The sequence below is a fragment of the Schistosoma mansoni genome, chromosome 1 (genome assembly GCF_000237925.1).
Source record: "Schistosoma mansoni strain Puerto Rico chromosome 1, complete genome".
Taxonomy (NCBI): Eukaryota; Metazoa; Platyhelminthes; class Trematoda; order Strigeidida; family Schistosomatidae; genus Schistosoma; species Schistosoma mansoni.
This window is the reverse complement of record NC_031495.1, coordinates 28922174-28948276: the sequence shown is the minus strand read 5'-3', so window position 1 is coordinate 28948276 and position 26103 is coordinate 28922174. Positions and strand designations below refer to the sequence as shown.

Genomic DNA, 26103 nt, shown 5'->3' with positions numbered 1-26103 from the left:
TTTTCTACCGGAGAATACCAGTCAGCCCACAACCAGACGTTAAAGATTTTTTGTTGACTGTTGTAGAAAATTAAACACAGAATCAACAATAAAAAATATCCTTATACTTCGAAAATCTTTGTATTAAATAGTAATAAAGACAGACATTACGAATTGTATGCATACATATACATACAAAGTGGACAACAAAAGTTACTGAACAAACAAAGGGAAAATAGGTTTTGGAGAAAAGAAAGCAACGACTGGATGTACAAAGTCATACATATAAATAAATACATATGCAAAAAATGTAAATCAGAACGGCGTAAAAACAATTCACAGAGTAGATATTACAGCTTTGGTTTAGTTTATATATGTATATCTGGCATACACTTCAGGTATGACACATTAATTAATAGTTTTAAATAGAATAATGTACACAAATGTGATAAAATCACGACATGAGCGAACGTAAGTTATGCGAAGATTTGTATATATAAATAGGAATTATAAGTAAATGATGAGTTCAGCAGGTATTAAATGAGCGGAAATGAGTTCATAATCACCGGATAATACGAAAAACTTGAAAGAAACAAGTATTAAGAAAAGACTAGATAAAGTTAATTGAGTTTCAATCTTTTCAGTGCATAAAACAGGGAAATAGAATTGTAAATTTGACATAAATACACAACCATATCATCTACCAGTATAGTTAGACAAGAAACAAAAAATCATTAATTACTAAATAAAGTACTATAAAATATACATAAATGACTAGATAATAAATTAAGCAATTTACATTTTCAGAAAAGGGAGCATTATCATCAGCAACAAAATGAAAAAGAAATACTAAATTACAAAGTAACTTAAGAATTGATACAAAAGAAACGGCGCCAACCCTTTTTAAGAGTTTTACACTTGTTATTGTTCTCTGCTATAATACGAAATGAGTGACTGTCGGTCATTATATGGTTATTGTCAACACTATTATCATTATTAGTAGCTTTTGTGCAATCCCCATTATATGATAATGATCCATTTGACTTTGGTTCACGCAATAATACTGGACCACCTGAATCAGCTACTTTGAGACCACACCAAATAGCTAGATCGAAAACAGTCTTAAGATTTTTCTGAGTCAATGCGGAACATTCTACGTAAGCTTCAGCGCCTAATTCAATAGCCAAACATTCGGCCTTTTCCTTATCTATAGGCTCTTCACCAACTTTAGACAGTTCTAATAAACGTCCAATATCATTACGTAGATCACAAGCACAACCAATAAGAAGAAATATAGGACCCGGTATTAAATTAGCTTCATTTACACTTTTTAACCCACGACTAGTGTGTACAGAAGATTTTGATTTAGTGGGTACTGACGCTGAAAAACTATCAGCATTTCTTCGTGTTGTGGATAGGCCGAATAGTTTTGAAGCAGTTTGTTCAGCAGCACTGTTAAGAATAATGGGCGCAGACGCTAGTTCTTTCAACCAAACAGTTTTCAAAGATCTAAAAGTATCTGGTCGGACGACAGAGAAACACAGTAAGATAACATGTGCATCCAAATATGACAAATGTCTCAAAGAACTAACTTCTTCCTGAAGAAAGTAGAAAAAGAACAGTCAAGTAGAAATGTTCAAGAAATATATGAAATTGTTTTCACAAAATAACAAAAATAACAGTTCAGTCTTTAGCGCTGGCAAATGACTGCATAAGTCACAGTTGATAATCAATGCAACTGACTAAATGGCACAACAATGAAACATTTAGTAGTTGATATTAAGGCCTAAGCTCCGCAGCAAAAGTGAATGACGATGGGCTTTGTGACCTTTATTTTTATTCTTGATTAACTGACAAATAAGGCAATCATACCATTTAGGTCGAATATTCGTACAAAAACAATAGCTTTAATTTTCTAACATTTACAGTCAGTTGGTTAGTGAATCTGTCACTTGGATACTATTTAGCTGGGATTAAGGGCTCAGTTCTGTAACCAAATTACCAGTGTATATCCTTCATACGTTTCACTATTCTATTAGATGAATTGTTCCGTTGTAGCAACACGTGTGTGTCTGAATAAAGCGTTAGGACAAACGTTTTATGGATAAATAATTCTAGTCTTTAAATCCCCAGTAGTAACAGATTCAGTTAATTAAAAAAATGCCACGCAGTACTCAATTGGAAGTCTGATGAATAGTTGATATTATCTTTATATGAGTCAGTCAGTTACAACGTAGGACCAGGCACATTTATGCATCGGTCCAAGTTGCCATACCTCGTTAGCACAACAAGATGAACACCGGATTCATAGAAGTAATTAATTTAGTGGTGGTAGTATATAAAAGATAGGTTGTATATAAGGATATCGTATAGGAAGGGAGAAAGTTATGAAGCAAATTTAATCTCAAGGTTTAAGGGAAAACAAAGAGTGTATACACCTACGCCATTGTGATCGATTCTGAGCCATGTCACCCAGAGTCTCCAACCATTAGTTACGATGGTCACGCGGACCTCAACCAAGTAGTCTGCATCTACCGACATGGTTCAGACTAGAAGTTAGTGACTTCAAGCACTGATGCCACGTTTTGGTTTGGCCGCCCCTAACTCTTTTCCAACCATCCCCTGCACTGGTCAGCATAGCGCGCCGTGGTAATCGGTGTTCAGGCATACGTAACACGTGGCCCAACTATCTCAGTCGATGAATAATAAAACCTATTTCAACCACATGTTTTCTTTCAACCTTGCGACTCCCATCAAAAAAATAAACAAACAAAAGTAAAACTCTATACAAAAATAAGGTGATTGAACGTTATAAAAGGAGGGAATTGAACAGGAAGAAAACAATAAGATAAATACAGTGAACGTGAGTTAGAAAATAAATGTTTTCCTTATCACTACCGGGTCATGTTGAGGGATGTTTGCCTATGAGTTTGAAAAGGTGATTTAATCAGCTTGTAAACTTTATCTTCAATATTCAAAAGCAGAATGAATCAGCCTTTCCGGTTTAATTCTAAAGTATACCTAGGCTTGTTCCATGGATTTAGTCAATATATCCATCACAATACTGCATGTTGAAAATACATAAATAACGACTTTTTGGGAAAGTATGCACCTCAATTTGTAAGTTTCGACTTACTAAACATTTCTGGCGCACTAAATCACAAGTTACAATCTATTTCATTTAATTTGGTCTAGTAGCACTGTCAGATAAGATATGGTTATTGTGGCTTTTAATGAGCATTTACACAGCCTTTAAATTGGAACTATTACTTTCTAATGATATTGAGGTGTACCACAATAAACATTAGCCAACAAGCAGTTTTTGAGTAGCGTCACTTTGTGCACACTTTACGCAACTATGCATACAGTGATAGTGATTCCCCTATTTGATCATAATATAGGATTAATATTGAACCTATAATGTTGTTTGAGACTCAGAAGCGTGGTCAATGCATGGCTGAGTCAGCCCCTACGTTGCTCTTCCCTGTTAATGTGGGCTATGAAAACATCTATAACCCTAGAGAATAACAAAGGAGCATGAGGTTTCGAATAAACCTTCGATTTATTATCAGATTGTAGAAAGCAGGTTGGAAAACTTCAATTACAAATGGAACAAGGAGTAGTAACAAAAACTTAACTTTATAATGAAGTAAAATAGATGGGGACACTCACTTTTCCTCCTGTGTCACAGATTTGTAGATGTACTGGTCGTGTATCAGCACACACTTCAACTGAAAGGAAGAGATCAGAATAACTTGTAAGACGAGTTACATAGTACAAGAGGTGAATTTACAAAAAAGATGCCATGACATGCATCAATCGTCTGAAAAATTCGGTCGTAGTGGTACGGTAGGATTTATTCTTCATCCTCCTCTAAATAGTGAATCGTGTCATTCCATACTTATCGTCATCAAATCAATCGTTTCTTTTGGGTCATATTTCTTTTACTAACATTTCAATTTATGTTTGTAATACTTTTACTTTTCACCGGTTTTTGTTAATCTTCTTGTCTGGAATGTTGGTGAGGCACATTAGCTTGGAAGAAAACATTCATACAAAGTCTTACGTTGTGTTTGACTGACTGGTGTCAGATTTTTGAAATGAAAATCATTATTAAGTGTTAGACAATGCACCATGCAAGAATATTACAATTAAAGTCAATATATTTCATACCTCGGGACCTCTTGATGAGCTCTCTCTAAATATATTTAATGAAAGTTATGGGCCTCTTTTTATTTCCCTAAGAAGCTTGTCTTCAAATATTAAACACACTAGTCGGAATGAGTGAATTTCTTTGGTGAATAACCCACTGGTTACCGATACATGGATAATAAACCACGTATTATAGTGGCCTGGATGAGTTTAGAGACACAGATGGCAAGCTATATATTGGATGAACCAGTATGTTGTTGGAGGCGTGTGGCTGGCTGACACTCCAGCTGTTCACATCATGAAACGGTATTTACTTTCAGTATCTTGAAAAGATACTTTATTATTGGTGGTCTCCTCAATTTGAAAGCATGACCGAAGAATCCAAAGAATCACTGCTAATTGCTCGTTATAAGTAGTCACTGTTGTAAGTTTTTGATTTCGTAATGTTGGCTGCACACTTCATTGAAAATTGATGAAACGAGTTTTGTTTTTACGATTGGCTTTTAATAACCTCTTCCATTTGAAAGAAACTACCACTGTAAAAGACGTCATTTATCCGTGGAAAACATGTTACTTTCGCCAAAATTCAGTACAGTTAGCAGTTTTCTCCTTGAAGCTGAAATTTACCGGTTTTGATCAAAAGGCTTTTCAATCGATCTACATGATCTTATTGAGCCAGTTAATCTTGCGCAGCGTAAAACCTGGCATATGTTTACATAGATTCAAGTCGCCGTAGCCCATAAGGACACATAAATCTACATTGCGTCATGTTATTCAGTGATATTTCTTTTGCAGATTGACTCCAACGAGGCATCTACGCAGAAAATATTTTTAACTGACTATAATCTCAGTTTCAGTGAAATTGTACATTCTAACCGATAAAGTTAACAGCTTATTTCTCCACGACTGCTAACTTTACTAATGTGGATTATTTATGGTTAAAACAGTTACCGGTGCATCAAGCAATTAAAGAGTTATGTTAATTTTAGCTAAAATAAGCAATATACTGGCCCAAAAATTAAGATGCCTTAGATTTTAATACTCAAAAATTTTGATTTTGAAAAAAAACAATAGTGTTAACAAAAATGCAACGACAAAGGGTTCTTTCAGTGAAAGAAATGGGGACATTATGGCAACCGAGTTGGTATATATATATATATATATATATATATATATATATATATATATATATAGACGTTAGGTAGTAATGACCATAGAGCAATTCTAACTGAAAACAAGGATCGTTTGCCAGTTGTATAAATTTATTCAGTCAGTGAACTAGGCACAACCAACGTAGAATCTGGCACATATTGAGTGGTTCAAACTGCTACACCACACTACAATAACTAAGTACATTATCCAGAGTGAGGAAATAGTTTCAGGAATGATAACAGGTTGTCCGTTGTACAAACCCATTGACCTAAATTTCATTAATCCATTCTCCTCTACATCAGTGACCATACCAAGCTTTCCATGTACTAGTACCACATTATTCGTCATTCACAGACCTACCCAATTACTTTGAAGAACCCTTCCATTCTAGTAACATAGGAATATTTATGTGCTCAGTAGTTAGTCACGAGCACACATGGGTTTCCGTTAAGGGTATTGACTGTAAATGTATTGTCCTTAATTGTGTCAATTATTCTATGATTGTTCCATTGCTGCATACGTTTATGTGAATGTAGTGCTTCATTTTTGCTGATGGTATTACTATAAACTATTCCCTTACCTCTTATGTCCTATTTAGTCGGCCAATAATACGTAATTGTGGATGCACCAAGCAAGAAGCAGCTTATAATTGCAGCTAAACATTGGATTGTGGGGAAAAAACTTTCTATCCAACAGACCTTGTTGCTATGCCCCTGCAAAACAGTCACCAACCAAGTGACAATTGGTCAGTCCTGAAGTGTAAGGTCATTCACGAATGCGGTGAGTTGCAAACATAGAAACGATCATTTCCTATATATAGTCTCCAGGCTGCAAAGGAGGTGCTAGTTTCTTTCAGCAGATTAGATGTACAGCATATCAAAAGTTTTACGGACGAAAATACCCTACCGAAGAGGTCAGTCCAAAAATCTTACTGACATTTTGTAGAGGTGCGTTGATACGGAAAGAAGGGTTTCTTTACGATTCCTTTGACATGGATGTGGCCGAGATGCAGGCTGGAAACATCCACGTCCAATATCCTAAATTTCGGTTGTTTGACACCGTTGCTTCGTCAACCGCCAAGTAGGTGTGTTTATTTTGAATATATTAATTACCTAGTTCGACACAATTGAATACGTCGCCCTTAAAATCCGAATCTAGGCATCTAGGCAGTGCGTTAGCGGCCGAGTAAGTCACGTGTCCGATTGAGTTAAGTTTTTGAGATTTGATAGACTTTATACTGTACTGCAGAACATATCGTCGGGTATTGCAGACTTGAGTACCAACATGAAGTAGCTACTGTCGAAGTCTGGTGAGCGTGAACATCTGCGTAAATTTGATTGCGGACTATGATTTCAGCAGTTCCCTTTGTCATCTAAAGAGGAACTCAGAACGTTGGACGCTTATCTTCAGCAGGAAGACATAACGGATAGATTTTTAATTGATCATTTGTTCGTATTGCAGATGGCCATGCTGACGCAGTTGAAGAATGATAACTCAAAAACGTCTATGCGCTATATTTTGTCATGCATCATGACACCTGAAGTCATTTCACACTACTTTGTACTTTATCGAAAAGAGCACTTCGGAAGTGCCGGTTTTACGGCTGCATACAAAATAAGAAAATTTTTAAAACTTCAGGCGCATTAACTAGTCGGTTCTTGTCCTCATCCGTCAACGAAAAAGACCTTGCGAAACTGTATAACATAGCGACGCAAGGGTATTTTCACGACGAGACACAAATACAAAATTGTAACCGAAGAAAACAACAACATGTATGTACTAATTTGAAGCGATAACGGTTCTCTACTGTTGTATAGGTACAGTGCTCAATGCTAAAGAACATAACCGTAAGTTTCACGTAGATAGTGGCTTAGAAAAACAATAGCAATTAGATATCGTTATAATTTTCGTGTTCATTAAATTTCAAAATTCACACGATTACTTTGCATCTCAATAGTTCAACAGGCGTTACAAAAAGGCATTACCAGCAGGGTATTTCTCACTTTCAACTCCGTTTTCAATAAACATCTATTAAACATGCGCTTATTTTCTAACTTGTATGGGAAACTCTTTGATGGTATGTTGGGAAAGCCTGTTTGATTTTAAATACAATTGTAGTTAAGCACACACGTCTAATTAATAACAAATAAACAGTTCGTTCTTTTGCAGATCTTTTCAAATTACACTAAGACTTGGCAATTGCAATTAAAATACGTAAAGACCGATGTTCTAGCATCCGTTAACTATTCATAATGTTGTACAACATAACGTTGTTTCTCCTCTTAAGATTTCTTTCGACATGTACCATTTTCAATACTGATCACAGTTTTCGTGGGATTTGTTATGGGAATAAAGGAGAACACAGGAGACGTTGGGGTTAGGCCAAAGGTGTGTCAAAAACTGAGGCGAAATTAGATAACTCGGCGAGTATTTAGGCGAAAAGTAGACAGTTCAGCGACATTTAAAACACAAGGCGACATGAAGGGGGAAATCCGCATTATTTTTTTCTGACAGACGAAAGAACAGACACTTAGACGCGTTACCCGATTATTTCCTCTTTATTGGTTGCATAAGAAAACTAACCAAACCTCATCAGTTACAAGCTGACTCCCCTCAATAAACTAGCAACCCATGATCCTAAAGACCACAAAACTATATGGTAACAGAAACTTAGAAAATGATAGGACCAATGAATCATTACAATAAAAGTTCGGCTCACCACAAAATGTATCTAAGGCAGATGGCCTGTATTCCGCTGGATAATCATTGGAAGTGTAGCTAACGACCAGGCTAGTTTTTCCAACTTGTTTATCGCCTATAAGGATGCATTTTACAGTAGTAGGATTGTTATTTTCCACCTCGTGCTCAGAAGTATGTTGTGTTTGTATCTCGTTCTTATTTAGTGATTGAGGTGAGAACCCACTATCAAAAGGTCTCATCATTACATCTTAACATCAGTTATTTTTGTCCTACATATGAATTATAGTGATATATTGAATACTGGGAGAATAATATAAAAGCTCTTGCAATCGCAATAACAATCCAATGAACCCGCCAGTTTCGAATAAGTCATAAATGATTCTTCATCCATTCAAGCCCCAAACGCTAGTCGGTGTAAACAACGGACTGTTTGTTTCCTAAGTTCTGTGTCTGAGTAGCATCTGGACGTGTTTGGTTATGAAGACGCGCATCTTTTGGTATTTCCAGATCTAAAAATCAGAAAAATCTGCCAATAATGGGAGTTGATCGATGGTTTGAATGGTTAGGATGGTTCTTGACGGAACAGAAGATCTCGCTTAACTAGCTTCTGTATCTTGTAGCAGTGGACTCCAAGTAAGAACCTAGGTATATTATCGATAAAATAGAGAAAAAAAGAGAGCCAGTAAATTATGGTGAGATACTGTCCTTAGTACTTGGGAGTGTGTCAAGTTTTCTCTTAAAGGACTCCTCGGAAATCACTTAAACTAGCTTAGCCGGTAAAGGATTCCAACATTTGACTACTTTTGTGAGGTGAGAAGCTTGTCTAAGGTCCGTTCTGCTTCGTTATGTCTCCAGTTTCTGGGTGTCATCTCTAAGGTAGGAAAGATACCCACGAGTGTTTAGACTGTCATAAGTCATTAGATCACCTTTAAAACGTCTGTACTCTAATGGGTCAAGGTTCAGTGATTAGAGGAGCTCTTCATAAGACTTGAATTGGAGTCCCCGAACGGATTTCGTGTTTAGCGGTAAATAAATCCTCAAAATAGATAGCTCTCTAAGCCTTATACATTTGATTCTGACCGTATTAGTTTTAATGGACTAATCTAGCTGAAGGTGCTCTATCGCGCATCCGCATCAGATCGCGAGTGAATGCTTCACATCTACTACCGCTAGCCAGATTTTGTTGATCGCTTCTCGTAATATCGAAAGCCTATCTTATATATCTTCGAACCTCTGCGCTTCTAACTTTTGATTGAACTGGGTTGTCATATTTCGATTATAAAGGGTGTTACTGGTTAGGGCGTTGTCAAATTCAGAATACTCGTGGCACACTTATGTGGCTCGCCGTTGGAATTGCTCCAGAGTTTCCTTGTCATTTTGGAGTGAGGGAGGAAATACTATGTTTCCGTACTCTACATGGGGACGAATAAAACTGTTGAAGATTAGGTGGAAAGTTCTTCCATCCAACTGGTCAAAAATGCGCTTCAACGTTACCAGTAGAGGGTTTGCTCGAAAAGCTCTTTTGTCGCAGTTAGCATAAGAATTCAGAATGGATAACCTCAAGCGTAATCACCCTCAGCACCGTTAGAATAACAGTAAAGTTCGAGCCTCTTTCGAAAGAACCAACATACATCTTCATCACTACCACTTAAAACAGGTGATTCTATAGGTTACAATTAGAACCACAAGAAGCTTTATATGAATATTTATGTGAGTTTTTTCCTGTTCCACCTTAAAAGGATATTCTCTAAGATATAGTTAACTACCAAATCATGAAAGTGGTCTATAGAGGTGAAGAGAATCATGACCATATCTCCTCTAATCCCTGCATGCTGCGAACATTGAATGTATTGTAGACTCAGTGAAACGTCACTAAATCGTAATGAAATCAGGCTGAACCATTTTCTCGTTAGATGAGGAATCACTGATCGTCGGCCTGTCTGTTAAACATCGTGAGTGTAGAGGAGGACTAACGCAGAATAACCGACCGCTCACTATGGGGTTGGCCATGTGGCAGTGATTACACTATGTACTTATGTAGTCTTACTAAAGATTTTCAAAAACATCATGTTTGTTCACTGCTGTAGTGAAAATAGCCACAGCACATTGATACAACGAAAGAGTAATCCACACTAGGCACTGTCTGCTAGACGTGACTTTGACGCAAGCTATGTCACATTATCCTCACTCATTTCCTGTAGACCTCAATCATCAACACAGATCATCTACATTGGCGATCTAAAGCGTATTGTTTTCACCAAGCTAAGCATAGGTTTGTTAATACAAGCACCATTTTAGTTACTTTTATACGACCTCGCCCCAAGAGAGTGATACCCTTCTTCAAGAAAGGAAACATTACGAAAAGGTGGTTCATCACTACGGTGCCGTAAAAGAGCAGGAGAAAGAAAAGGACAAGAATTTGAACAGACAATAATAATGACTGATTAAGCTGAGTCATTTATTATGGAAACATTAGATTAAATCTATTTAGACTTATTTCCATTCATTAGATCAATTTTTACCTAAGTGTATCCAGATAGGTTAAAGAAGACGAGCATAAAACATGACGACAAATGGATGAAGCACTTTCTGGATAGAGGAGATTCAAAAGTGCTGAAGGTTTGAGATTATGTAGATCTATAAATGTAGTAAAGGAAAAACAGAGTTTGGATACACAAAAGACTTTTTTCATGGCAATTACTGTTGATCTTTTTTCAATATTAAAGCTGTTGGATAACTTTTTAGCATAGTATTTCGGTTTAGCTCGAAGTAGGACTTTCGCTAGAAAGCGAAATGAATTTGGTATGAGAAATTAGCATCAACACTATTGATTAGTTACGTCCCATTAGATCACAAGGAGCGGTAAGCGAACAAAACAACTTTCTACCCTACAGAAATGGTTGGATTAGAGGTATCTCTCCACCATCACACTTGTTGGTCAGAAGCGTCACTCTCCCGCCGTTTTTGATGTTAAGCTTTCCTACGTTTGCGATGTGTTTTAATACTGTTTTATTCTAAGCCTCATATTACACACTTCCATACTAGGAAAAGTATGGTTTTGTCCTTGGCTGACAGTTCTTCCTAAGTCCGGCTATCATATTTTTAGGAGAATGCTGACCTCGCTTTTCCAATCGGTGTCTTCAAATTTGTATCGGACCTTCCTCCCTGTTTTTCGTTTGTGGTGTCCCAGTATTCAAGAGCTCCCACATATTTTAGGGCCTCTCTGTTCGGTGTGAGTTTGTTTATCCTTACTAAGTTGTTTCAGGATCTTGTTTTGTCTCTTGTGAATGTTAAGGCCGATGGCTATGGAAGTCACTGCCACAGTGACAGCTTTTACATTCATTTGTTGATATATGTTGGATTGAAAGTTGAAGTAACCTGTACAGTTCAGGGACTCAATCTGAGTTGAAGTTTTCAACCTTATTCTGGGATTACTCTGAGATGTGGAGTTTTTCATGGTCCAACCAACAACAAAACGAAAGTAAAAATGCAAGAGTAATCAACCTTACCTGACACCAGCCTTCTTTTGCAACACATGTGTGAGCATACACGGGTAATGGCTTTAGTCCAAAATGTGGAGTAGTTAAATAAACAAATTACATTTTTTAGGCAAAGAACCTACGCAGCTGTGATCTACCTCGAGTCCATGAATATTAGTCTAAGATTAGATCAGCTACTACAACTTGTGCAAAGCATAGTATGTGCTTAGTACCGTATTGTATAGCTTTTATTGTTTTGCTCCCATTTAAGTATCCCGATGCATCTGCGTCTGGTCTTATCGGAAGATATACAAGAAGAGTTAGTGTCTGATAAACTAAAATTCCCAGTTGTCAATGAGATTTTTTGTGTTTGTTTACAGCCAGCTACATTTAATTTAGACGCAAAACACTCCTCACCCAGGACTGTATACTGCTTTTTGCAGGAAAGTAAAATCACAGACAGTTATTCTGCTATCAATGTTAACGCTGGGTAAACTGTTTAATGACAGTGAAGATACGACTAGTATTCTGATTTTACAACCTGCTACCAGTAGCACCTTCTATATTCGAAGCTTTTTCCCGACCAAGGGAAATCAGAAGTCAGACGAGAATAGGTAGGAAAGATATATTTGATACGTTACCGATATATAGCGAAGCGTTTATTCTAAGCTGGCTAGCGAACGTAGGAGCAGTGTCCCACGCTGAGTCAAAACGTGATCTGGTACGGATGCATGACCGAAAGCCTTCAGTTAAACAAGTCCACTTAAACAACGTGTTCAGCATCCAATGTCGAACACTTAATGAGCTATTGATTTTGGGAAATTATTTACAGCTACAACAGTGATCTTAAACTATGGTCAGAGCTAGACGTACAGTCGACAACTAAACACGAAATATATTTATCGCTTTTTTAAAATGAATGATATCTTATAATACATGACAACAACGCTATCCCAGGAACTTTTTATCCTATTTGCAGGCCGAGTGATTTGAGTCAGTATACTTATAAAAACAGGCTGATATGGGAGTCATTGAAGATTCTCTATAGTTTTTATCAAAGGCAGTCAGATGTGGCAAACAAAACTTACAGCCAGAGCAGAATTCACAAAATAATCTAGACCTTTAATAATAAATATATCATAATATGACAAATCCAATGACTACATGAACGTAAACATGATTGTTATTCCACTTGGCGATACATCAGGTTTACATGACAACGTTAAGATTAAATCCACCCCTGATTTCCGAGCATCCGATTGTCTGATAGGGTTTATTTCCTTTCCCATCTACTCTCATTAAGTCAGTGAGCACAAGTCTCAAGTGAATTATAATACACATGCAACCTTACATCAGAAACGTTGATTAGCGAATCTCTTTACCCCATGACGCACATTGTTGCACCAGACTATGATCCTCGGACCTCTCCTCTTCTTAATGTTTGATAATGAATGACTTGCATAACATTCCAGACTTTTGAATTTTCCCTTTACGCCGGCGATCTTAAGATCTGAAGATAAATGAGTAGCCAGGTGACATGTTTAATCTTCTTGAATGTAGGATATAAAACTAGATTACTGCAAAATTTCTTTCCCCTAATATCAATAAATTCAGAATGCTAATAGTAAACAGCAGGGATACCGGGTCCACCATGTTCTTTCTGATAGATTCCATCTTCAAACTTTCCACAATTTAGAAGGACCTGCCATCATTCTTTTTGTTACATTGGTTATCTCTTCGCATTTGCAATCTGTATTCATTAGGTTTATCGCTTTTAGGGTTTCTTTCAATAAAAATTGATAGCCTGACCACAGAATTGTTCAAAACTGTTTTCAGTATTTGCCCTATTCAAATGCAGTTCATGAACTCAAACAAGCAAGGTTGAAGTTTGAAGACATTAAGTGTACCGCTCAAGGAAGTGTTATTTTCAAATCGTCCCTTCAGATGCCTGTTGTTCCTACATCCTCATGCATTGTCTCGTATCTGCTTGTGTTAACTTGCCGAGAATACTCACCTATAACTATCGAAAACCGTTCAAAATTCTTTCGTAAGTCTTATAATGTGGCAACATAACATATATACAGTCAAATACTCCAGGAAGACGTTACCTCCAACTTATGCTTTATTTTCATTGTTATAATAAGGCTTTCACACATGGATTTTCCGTCGAGCTAGTGTGAGAGTAGCTTGTTTACACAAATTTTATCCCAGTGTACAGTAGTGAAAGGACTAGAGTCCTATCTCGTCGTATTCTCGATGCAAAATTAAAAGTTATATGATTTAAATGGATTAAGATTCCAGTCTATTTAGGATCAAATTTTCACCTAAACCAACCTTAATTTTCCGACTCATTTCTGACATTCTTTTATGTGAGGGCTTAAGGACTGGTCATATAAATACAGCAAGGACTTATCGAGTTCACAGCCAGATAGTTTAGTTTTACGCACGGATTAATCATTCGAATATTACGAGCATACACTTGATAATGCTTCGTCTGCGATTTTTCCTGTTGTGAGTGTATCCTAGTTCCCATATGTTTGTAGAACTTCTGGAAGTTATGTCGTCCGTCTATTGGATCTCCTAAGTCTATTTGTTTTCCTTATTAGGTATTTATCACATCCAAGTTCTGGTAACAAAATGGTTACTAAGGTTATTCATTTTCATTTCGCAAGAAGACCCAGACCTTGGTTAATTATATTTCGTTCTCCATCTTTCTCAACACATGGTGATGGCTGGGAAATAAATAAATTGAGAAAAAATAACAGAAATTCAAAGCAATATGTGACATGCTGAGGCGCGTGTGGAGGTGTAAATATTCTGGTTTAGGATCACGCGCAAATTATAATTGGCAGTTGAAGACGTTGAGTAACATGGCTTAAAATCAGCAGCATATACACAAATTTGTCTAGTCCTTATTTTCCATTAGGTCTTGAATTTTAATATCAGTATATTATGCTCGTCGAGTTCATTTGTCCCGTCCGACTAAGTTATTTGCTTTCATTTTGTCTTTGACTATTAACAATATTGTCATCGATTCTCGTCATGGTAACTTCCTTTTGTTATGTTGACGTAATGTGAAGACTTGAAGTGATTCACATCCGATCCAGACGCGATCTTGTCTCGGAGTGACCAAGCAAGATACAACATAGTTGGGTAAAGGTGAAAAATGCCTGGTAACTTGTTGTCCAGAATATGTACTTTCTATTAAATCTAACTGGAAATTCCTAGCTGCTTTTTTAGCGGATGACATAACTGGAACTAAATCGGAATCTCATTTCCTATACAAAAGATGGTTTTGATTTCTATTCTATTTTCGCATGTCATTGACCTCAATAATCGTTTAAAAATATCCAAAAGGTGGCTTGTAGAATATAGTGAACACTTTTCAAAATGAAAAATATTATTCTCCGTCTTAATCTATAAAGACAAAGTAATTATCCATCATGTTATTTTTCAGGTGCAGGCATGCAGCAGAACTAAAAGCATTTCTCGTTATGGTGAGAAATTATCCTGAATGTCAGAAGCTCGACGGAAACGTCTTGATTTTGTGTAAATCGGGCGTTTAGTAATTTCTTGGGATTCTGTTTTCAAATCCGTTTACGTAGGAGGTTGGCTATTAAAACCATATATACATTGCCATGTATCTGTTGCTAGTCGCGGGATTATTTGAGAGGAAAATAAAGTCATTTTCTCCGAAACTGTGACCAATCACAATCGGATTTCATTTAGCCCTCGAGATTACGTAGTACTAAAGAATATTCACTCCTTCAGTAAAACAAAAACGGGGCAGCAATTTGTATAACTTGGTACATGTTAAAACCATCGAGATAAGTACACTGCCTAGTGATGTGCTTAACTCTCCATACGACTTAAAGATCGTTGATGGCGTGTAACTTACAAAGTTTTGATAGTTATTTTCATAGTATTTCTCATTTTTGTTACAACTGGTGGATTGGGAACACTAAAGTTATGCAGTGCTCCAAACCATGAGGATGGTTGACTAAGTTGGATACATTCACTAGATAAGGTTGTTTAATTGTGCCCTGAAATCTGTCGACAGACTAGTATTATATTTTTACAGCAGTGCTTAGGACAAACTAGTCTGACTTTTTCAGGTTTGTTGTTTTCAAGCTCTATTTACGTGTTGGATAGTTATGTAACTTATTTTCCTAGATAGTCAGACTGTTGTATCTTAAGTTGAGATAAAGTCAAGGATTAATCGTAGTAGTTAGGCATTAGTTACTTTGGCGAATGATTAACCTATGGTCGTAGCATTCCCCAGTCGCTTATTCGTCAAATGACTTCTAATCATGTACTCTTTGTGAGTAAAAGTTTGTGCATATGACCGTGTCATTTTCTTAGAATAAGAACCCTGTTCTATTGGACAGTTCGTTTTTTTGGTATCAGTTCATTGGAGGTTTATGTCAATTATTCGGCCTCGTGACCAGTTATCACTCGATAACAATGTAGCATTGCATATTATTCATTGGTCAGCGCACCTTATCCATTGATATAATAATCCCCAAATGTCTTTCACTTGCGAATCGTTAAAGCTAATTCATAACCGTAGTTATCACGAGAATATTTTTTTCGTTTCTTATAAACTAGGGACTACCAGTAATCGGAATTAGTCCGACACAATTGTGTTCATCTCGCAAACTTGAATTTATACATTCTCTAGCCTAAAAGTTAGATTCTAGACCTATACCCATGATAATTCCTGGATTTAACTCATCCGGATCAGCTTCTATTCATTACTTTGAGTTAACAACAAGTTCATGTCAGATAGTTTTGTCAAATAGTGAGGTCATAATGCACACTAAATTAACAAATATAACCGTTGCGGCGTTGAAAACGGTGTTTTATAATCTGTCGGGAAGTAGTCAGTCAGCTACAACGTAGGACCAGGCACATTTATACATCGGTCCAAGTTGCCATACCTCGTTAGCACAACAAGATGAACACCGGATTCATAGAAGTAATTAATTTAGTGGTGGTAGTATATAAAAGATAGGTTGTATATAAGGATATCGTATAGGAAGGGAGAAAGTTATGAAGCAAATTTAATCTCAAGGTTTAAGGGAAAACAAAGAGTGTATACACCTACGCCATTGTGATCGATTCTGAGCCATGTCACCCAGAGTCTCCAACCATTAGTTACGATGGTCACGCGGACCTCAACCAAGTAGTCTGCATCTACCGACATGGTTCAGACTAGAAGTTAGTGACTTCAAGCACTGATGCCACGTTTTGGTTTGGCCGCCCCTAACTCTTTTCCAACCATCCCCTGCACTGGTCAGCATAGCGCGTCGTGGTAATCGGTGTTCAGGCATACGTAACACGTGGCCCAACCATCTAAGTTGATGAAGATTCATGACCTCATCAACTGGCTTACCATCATTCCCCAATACCCTGTGTCTAACCTCACTATTACTTACCCGGTGATCCCAGCAGACGCGAGCAATATTTCTAAGACATCGGAAAGTAAAGACTTGGTCAACTAACTCTCGCTTGTATCTGGTCCACATGCTTTTTTGAACTTCTTTAAATCTTTGGAGACTACTAAAAATACGGTTTGGTGCGGTGATCCCATATAGAAAAATCTTTGAAATGATCGATAATCAAAAATATTGTGCCACAACTATCTATTATTTTCCTAACTCTTTAGTAACTTCACTTCGCCTAGTAATTGCTGATCATCACCTTTGAAGGATTTTGAAGTAAACGATCGTCGCCTCCCAATTTTTTAACTTGTTTTATGTTTGTCACTGCATGCCTAATTTTGATGGCAGTTGAAGGATGGTCGCCATATTCTTCTTGGTAGCTGATTCATTACTAAGGGAGTAGAAATGACTCATAGTCAACCGAAATCTCTAGTTTACCACTTAATACCAAAAAGACGTCACTACTACAGACACCATATGAATTCCTTTTCATCTTGTTACTTTCGTTTCTCTGTGCTGGTATGATTAGTATAAATGAATGCACATTTATACCATACCCTACGTTATGGCTGTCTGATGGTTTTGGAGTTTATTGATGACTATTATCGCTCAGGAATAAGTGGACTGTTTAACTCAGATGTTATGTTCTAAAGTCACAGTTTCAAATCTAGCGTCCGATCACTTCCACTGTAAAGAACATGTCAGATATTTCAGACTTGTGTTCATTAGCTCAATAAGTGATCCATTTTTGCAAATGGTGTATACAGAAAACCATAACGAAGCAACAACTATTTTAAGTGATAAATATAGTCGAACACCCCAGTTAGTCGTGCTTTTTTATCCATTGATCGCATTTCTGAATCGTAGAGGAGAGGAGCGAAGTACGTTTGTTTGCAATCAGATTTATCCTAACTAATTACATCGTTCATAGTTGTTTACTTATGAAGGGTTTTTCGAGATTTATCGTCAAGTAAACATTAGATCTTTACTGGTTGGTCACAGAGTAATAACTGGTGTCACGTTTTCTTGGTCCTTAATACCTATTCTATCAATCTGCACTGTGATCACTAGTTGTTAAGGCGGTCTCAAGAATAGTCGAATTTCATTGAAAAGGCGAAAATCTCTACCTGTGTTGACCATTAAAGTTTCATGCGTTGGGTATAATTGACTGTTTTCAGTTTCAAAGAAAACCAACCGTATTGGACTAGCTCAATCGTTTTCGTTCCTAGATTCGTAACACCGTAGTCCGTATTGAACCTCAATAACAAGACACAACACTAGTCTAAGTGACTAAAACCCACACACGCTATGTTTTGATGTATAAAATACACGGCCGTACTACAGTGTTTCCCCAAGATCTCAGGATTTATGACCATTTGATATCTAGCGGAAATTCAAAAATTGCATACCCATGAAAATATATACGCTCCAGACTACCTATGACTTGTTTTTTAAGAGAACATTTATTCTTAAAATGCTTTTAATTGGTATCCAATTAGTCCCTATTCAGTGTTCTATTTTGTTTATTCTTTTTGTTTGTAGATGGCAGAACGTTGGTCAGTCGGACCCACAGTTCACTTTGGTTCGCATTCGCTTCTTCCCTCCACTGACCTTCAAATATTGCGGGACCTACTTCAGTGTAGAGACTGCTGGTTTAGACGCATTTATCATCAACTTGCTGCCAACGAACTTCGGTCAAATTCAGCTGTGGCACTAAGCCCCCGGAAAAGTTTTACCCCTTCTGTTCCCTTCCATAGTCTTACGAGAGCGATCCAAGCAGTCCTACGTGGCTTTAATCTAAATCGTAGATGTCCGTCAAAACTACATGCGAAAGCGACCAACTTAGCATCCTTTCTGCATTTACATATAAAAACTAATTGTCATCATATAACTGTAGTCAGTACCAAGTTCTGCATCAAAAGACAATATTGGGTCTGTCCTTCCCATGGACGTCGTCTGTTCGATTTGCTATACTGTAGTGGCGACTTTAGTATTCCGGAGCGGGAAGATGAGTTAGACTTCGATCTAACTATTCGTTCAATAATCCCTCAGGGTCAGTCTGATTTCTTTCGTTCTGTTCAGCTATCAAGCTCCTCAGATGAAAGTGATGAACCGGAACAGACTTTTTCTGTTCAAATCCACACTCCAGAGCTGTATATAGTAAAGTCGAGTCCAGAAGGTTCTCACAATCATTTGCCTACAAAGGCATGTTCCACCGAACCCAAAAAATTCATAAGCAAACAACTTTATGAAGTCAACAAGAAATGGTCGTTCAAATACAATGCAAATGACTTAAACCATAAACACCTGTATAATGAGAACGATGCTCGACATGCTTGTGATCCTCACTGCAATGAAAAAAAACTAGATGGTCGAAAACATGTGCATTTTCCTAGGGAGAACCCTATCTCTGCTGTGTACAATCTTTATACATATGCTACAGCAAGCAGGTTGGAAAGGTCTAATCGTATTTGGGAAATAGAAGCAAGGTCTCGCTACTTTGATCGTTTGAAGTACTTAATATCAAATGGTTTCGAGGCTGACCTAGCATCCCAGTTGGCAGATGATGATGAATCTACAGAACTTCACTATAGTGGTAATACAGCTTTTGACAATAATGCATGCAAACAAGACAATCTCGAACCGACGAACATAATATCTAAGCGTTCGAAACCTCGACATCGCAAACGTAATCGAAAACGCGGATCCAACACAGTATCATTGTTACCTTCAAATTCATATAATGCAACCGACCCTAATATTTCACGAAATAAAATCGATGATAACTATCAGAAATGCGTGTCGCTTGCACAATAATTATCAGGTTAAGCAGATGTCCTATGAGCTTTTGTCTCAATTTATTGTAGAGTTTTCGTTAAAATCTGTGATATCTGTCAGTGATTTGATTGCACGTTATTTTTTTATACAGAATCTCATTAATTTGATATAAACTACTGCTCTCACTCGTCATTGTTTTCAATTTTTTATCTTGCGTTAGCTTTCGACCAGTTGGTTTTACACCCTCAGACTAATCTATGCTAATCTTCCAAAAGTACAGCTGTAAGAACTGTTTTTATGTGTTATCAACGTAGAGATGTTTTTGATCGCGAAAACGTTTAATTAATTCAGATATAAGTAGTTCTTAGCCGTATATTGACGTAACGTATTAAGTAATTCTTTGACTCTACCTTTGCCTTGATCTGTCATTAAGTCAGTGAAGTTTTGCAGTATTAAGTCAATAAGTGAAGTAAATTTTATGGGAATAAATTGTTTTCCACTTATCTAATATGCTAGAAATAAAATGATTTTATAACACTCCAATTTAGTGTCAAAGAACGAATCAGGGTTTTACTGCATATTTGAATAGCTAATAGGCAAATATTTAAGTTGTGGTTATAATTATTATTGAGGTTACACACTAACGCACAGCAGATTTAGCTCATAATGCGTTATATATGATATGTCTTGCTAACTGAACACTACTCGTTTCCTAAGCTATTCTCGCAATCCCCAAACTAAAATTACACAGCAACTTGAACACGAGAGAAAAGGCGCAAAGCATGCGAGAAGCACTTCACTCTAAAGGTTCCTTTACGTACAGTAAATATAGGGTTTTTATAGTATTTTAGAAGTCCTTGGGTCTTCCTGAAAATTCTGGAATGCTACTAAACATAATAGCAGTGTGGTAATCAGCCAATCAGAAACTCCACATGTGACTTCTTACTTTCGTGATGTTTCTGACAAAACTTCTACTGAACGCTGATTGGATAGAATGCTTCTTAGTGTTTCCTGAACCTTTCTTGTTTTTTGCGAGGAATTTTCTGTATCACCCCAACAATATTTCTACTACAAATGTGACATTTAAAATCCTACAAGCTCGACAAGTAAATTCGATAGATCGAGACCAATTAGCTTAGTTTGTACTCATGAACGGTATTACTACGTGAATACTGAAAATCGATTGCGTATGGCGTTTTTCTGATCAGCTGTACACTAAAATCTGTTTGAAGTTGGATGACCGAGCTATTGCCTTAAAGATTACTTAATTTGTGTCTGCCACTTCAGTTTCCCTTGCATCTGTCTATAACATCCAGCGTACTGATTAGACACCATTTTCTATTCGGAGCAAAATATTTAGTATAACAATTAGGAAATTCGAGTGCCTTATATCGTCTTATATATATTACCGACATCAAAGTTAGCATGTGACTCATCGAGCTCATTTGTCCCATCCGACTAAGTTATTTGCTTTCATTTTGTCTTTGACTATTAACAATATTGTCATCGATTCTCGTCATGGTAACTTCCTTTTGTTATGTTGACGTAATGTGAAGACTTGAAGTGATTCACATCCGATCCAGACGCGATCTTGTCTCGGAGTGACCAAGCAAGATACAACATAGTTGGGTAAAGGTGAAAAATGCCTGGTAACTTGTTGTCCAGAATATGTACTTTCTATTAAATCTAACTGGAAATTCCTAGCTGCTTTTTTAGCGGATGACATAACTGGAACTAAATCGGAATCTCATTTCCTATACAAAAGATGGTTTTGATTTCTATTCTATTTTCGCATGTCATTGACCTCAATAATCGTTTAAAAATATCCAAAAGGTGGCTTGTAGAATATAGTGAACACTTTTCAAAATGAAAAATATTATCCTCTCTGTTTTAATGAATAAAAATCTAAATTTATTGTCCACACTAAATATGCGATTTCATCATATCTTTGTTAATTAAATCATTTTATGACATAATATAATTTTTTCTAATGTACCTTGGTTTTTAGTCGGAGGTTTAATTAAAACTTCAAGGCAATTTCTTTTGTTCAGATGACAACTTAGTGTATGATAGCTAAGTCAAATTTTCAGGATTATCAAAAACATAATTGCCATAAGAGTTGAAAACTTCAGGTCAGGAAAATAATTCGTCCTGCATAACTCATTATTTCCTAGCGTTCTCCATATAATCCCACCTGCTTGTCATCTATCAAAGTGATTTGAGAAAGTGGCATATACAGCATTCATTTATTTTTCATCAGTATCTTACCATCAACAACTTCGTTAATCATCATTGCTTGATTACTAAACCAATAGCAATTTACCTTAGTGCTTTTTACTACCAATTGTGCCGTTGAGTCGAGACAAGATAATTTATCCTTTGTCTAATTGCTTGGTTATTGATTAAGCAATTACTTCAGTTTTTATTCAGATCTAACTATACACCACCTTTTGGTTCACTGATTGTTGCTCTATTCTTTTACCATTCAATGATTACAGTCGATTAACCATTAGTCTGGTCTGAATCAAAAATGCCTTAGCTATGTACATACTGAAACACTTCGCGGTTTGTTTTAGTGTTTTGTTTATATAATCACATGAAGTATGGGCACTAGTGATCAGTTGTCTGGCTTCTCTTGTGGATATTCTACTAGCCTATGGTTATAAAGATAGTGGCATAGGCAAAAACACAACATATACTATTTGGGCTAAGAAGAGTGTGAATTTTTCATAATCCTTTGCTTTGAACGTTTAACCCACTCGACATTTTAGGTTTTCTCATGTTCATAATATTATTTCCTTTGAAGTTATAAAGTTCAATAACTGTTGATCACCCTTTGAATAAACTTGGGGTTGGTGTACATCCAGGATACTTTATTTGGATTGTTCCTACTTTTGTAGTGCAAATGGACTAGATTCAATAATGACATGGAATTTTATGCACTAGGATCACTTACACTTACAAAGGGTGTTAAGATACATGATAGGTTTCTAAGCTATTCAAATGTATTAAGTTAGAAGAGTTTAAATTCAGGTTAGGTCTTATTAAACCCCTAATTCCTTTTAAGAAAGCGAATATTCTAGTGAAAAGAACTGTGTCTTTGACACCTTCACGTTTAAAAGTTGTAAAATGAATTCGGACTCTATGCCGATGACTCAGCTATATGCGGGATATCCAAATTCATAGGGGTTCCTGTTCGTGAAGTGGAGTAGTTTAAACAGATCATTGGTTAATCATATCTCTGGAGTATAAATGCACTCTGGCTGATTGTCCTAGGTGTCTAATAACCATGAAGCATTATGAGACAGCCCAACGATCTCGTTATGAACGTTGACTGGACAATATTTCCATTCACGAATAAACTCTCACGTATAAGCAAACTGTTGGTTATATCTGCTAGATGGAACTCATACTTAGGTTAGTTTATATGATGAATCAAACTGTACTGGTTGTCCCTTGAGTTCATTTCAATCAAAATCTTAGGCTATACAGTGTTGACATCGAACAAACTCCATCCTTAAATATAAGGAATCACACACTAGCCTCATATTTGGCGTCTAAATCTTACTTCTTGATTGGGTCCAGGATCAGTAGGCGTTCCTTGAGATCCTTACACATTCTGTATCGAAAGAAAACACAGGCGGATACAGCCAAATGTATTTGGATACAAAATTACAGTATTTTATAGTCAAATCTGAGAACCATGTAATAAATGCTTCATTTGTAAAGTGCCAATCAACTGTCTCAGGCTTGACTGTTTCTTTGTTTCTACGCCAATCACTCTGTTATCGTACTCTTGTCTTCGATCTTAACCTTATGCTTCCAGATATTTCACTTTCGACTGATGATACATACTACTTATGTATGTCGACATCAGTAGCACACACCACAATTCTACTGTAATACATTAAACAGGAAAGACTACAAGTTGCTGGCTGTATGTGGACTAAACATAAATAAACTTCATAATGAGGGTTTAGAATTTCATGCAAGCTTATAAAATTAGATATTCTTGAAGGGGTTATATGTTGATCTGCTTTAATCAGATGTTGCTTGTCTTGTATAATAAGTATTAAACGAGTATGCTTTCCTGTTATCATTCGATTTAACTTCTACTGCATGGACAACTAAGCATTAACATTTAAACTCACAATCTTAGCAACAATCACATTCAATAAGTTGATTAAATAAACACTTAGATTTTTTCACACCTAATCGTACATCTAACTTAAAAACAACGTACCTGGTTAAAGCTAGTGTTTTGGGAGTATGTCAAAATTATGGCAGGTTCCGTTCATTTTAAAACTTTCCAACTGGGTGTGTCTACATCCTGATAATGATGCTCACAGTGAGACTTGGACCCAGTACCTTTCTTTTCAAAAATATGATACTTTTCCAATGCATCTTGACTTGTTTCTTTTATACTGAAATTTCCGTCGATATTTTAATTATTCTTAACTTTACTGACATAAAATCCTTTAACTTATAATCGCCGATATCCCTGAGTCAAACAGGGCATGATAGTGTAGCGATTAAACGCTAGACGTTGATTAGAGTTTTCAATAATAAAAATAAGCAACATTCTAATTAATGAGCACTTTGCCTTCGGTAGTTTTTTTATGGAAAAAGATATATTACCGTGGTTAAAGCAAACAACGAGATTCCCGTTTTTGAAACTTCTATTTTGTTACCTACTATGAATAATTCAAACAGGTATGTCGAATAGAAAAAGGTGAAAATACTAACTCTATAATAAAAAGTGGTCATAATTTGATAATTAGTTTTTTTGTATCCAACTAATTTGTAGAGCTTTTCTAATATATTTTTGAATTTCTTAACTACCATCAAAAATAGTGGTCTTCTTTTGGTTAAAATGTGTAGATTACTGTACGCATCGAAAAAGTCAATTGACATAAACGAAAAAACTCAAAATCATAAGAAAACATTTCATCGCTTTGTATAACAACAAACAAACATATTTATATCTCGAATTTTACTGTTGAATATTTTGAGAGCTATATTGTAGAAAATATCTGTATTATTAAGCATACATTGGAGACTCAAAGTGAATAAAATATGACTTGTTATATACTTCATTTGTCAAACATGTAACTGGAATGACATACATGATTTTTCATTTTTGTTGGAAATTACATCTGATCTCTTGTAGAGTTTGTAGTTCTCTTTCATTCGACAACTTTCAATACAACTATACGAGTAACATATCTCAATAATTTATCATGTTTGTAGTTGATCGGTTCATGTATTATCAGAGAATCGTTGATTGTATGATTGAAATCTATTGTCGACAGAAGTTTTACTAGAAGAACTAAACAGTACTTTAAAAATTTTCTAATAGACGTGGTATATAATCGACACACAAAAATAACCACTCTTCCTGAACCATTTAAAATGCCAACTCATACTGATGATCAGTAAAGTATATAGAAGTAGATAACTAGAAGTGAATTATGAAGAACTCGCATGATTCTCTCTTAGAGTTTCCGTTTAGAAAACGAGGTGTTTAAAACATCTACAAGAATGAAAATTCAGTGTTATCTTTTTCAAACCGTGTTTGTGTAGATATTCTACTGAAGTGGGTTTGTGATCCTGTTGTGACACAGCCCAAAATTCATATCTTTTACGATTAGTATGCAGTGGTTGCGTTACGAAATAGTCAATTAAGAACAGTAGTTTATGAAATTACTTAAACTTGAGAAAAATATTATAACTATACTCTAAAAGTTTAGCAAGAGTTCAGATATCTTCAGTTAGAAAATTAACCCAAAAGTCAGGGATCAGGCAACACCGAATATAAAGAAATGAAATAAGAATTGCGTATGTAAAGTTATAGATGTATCAAATGCTGACTATGTGTCTGTAAATATTTTACATAAAAATCCTAGTACTAAGAGTTTGTTAGTAGCATGATTATGTTGTGTTAAAAATAGTGATGTACTGTAAAAAACCATTTTTATTTTGATATGGTATAAAATCAACAGCAAAATCAGGACATAACTTTAAGAAGACATTATTTCCATTTATTCTGCAAGGCTCATTATGAAAAGACTTCAAAATCTTGATAAGTGACGAGATAAACAAATATCAACAAACTTTACCATTTCCAATTTGATATACTGTGATTTTGAGTTGACCACATTTCTTCGAGGATTTTGTCAAAGAATCTTTCATATGCTTTATCTGCCTAGACACTTGAAGTATCTGATCACGAATTTAACGAATTCTTTAAATGGCGTTTACTCTTTCAAGAAAATTAGCGTCGCCAAAAAAGGACACAGTATTGTATTTATTTTGTCCAATAATATTTTAATATGATCATAATATGTAGACAGTTTCTTAGCTGAATATAGCGATAAACTGAACTTTGTATTTTTTTTATATACTTGTGATATTCATGA

The 26103-nt window shown here is 36.0% G+C and overlaps 2 protein-coding genes across 2 annotated transcripts; one reads left to right on the top strand and one right to left on the bottom strand.

Annotated features, from left to right (window-relative positions):
• Positions 1 to 96: 96 nt before the first annotated feature.
• Positions 97 to 8222, bottom strand: Smp_025740 (putative rho GTPase; the record flags this gene model as incomplete). The annotated part of the gene is made up of 3 exons (XM_018793949.1): positions 97 to 1577; positions 3652 to 3710; positions 8003 to 8222. The coding sequence occupies 3 exons, from the start codon at positions 8220 to 8222 to the stop codon at positions 846 to 848; spliced, it is 1011 nt and encodes a 336-aa protein (XP_018648410.1). The 3' UTR covers positions 97 to 845.
• Positions 8223 to 18448: 10226 nt separating this feature from the next.
• Smp_025750 (hypothetical protein) lies at positions 18449 to 19854 on the top strand (the record flags this gene model as incomplete). The annotated part of the gene is made up of 1 exon (XM_018793948.1): positions 18449 to 19854. One exon carries the CDS (start codon positions 18449 to 18451, stop codon positions 19721 to 19723), a length of 1275 nt encoding a protein of 424 aa, XP_018648409.1. The 3' UTR covers positions 19724 to 19854.
• Positions 19855 to 26103: the final 6249 nt, after the last annotated feature.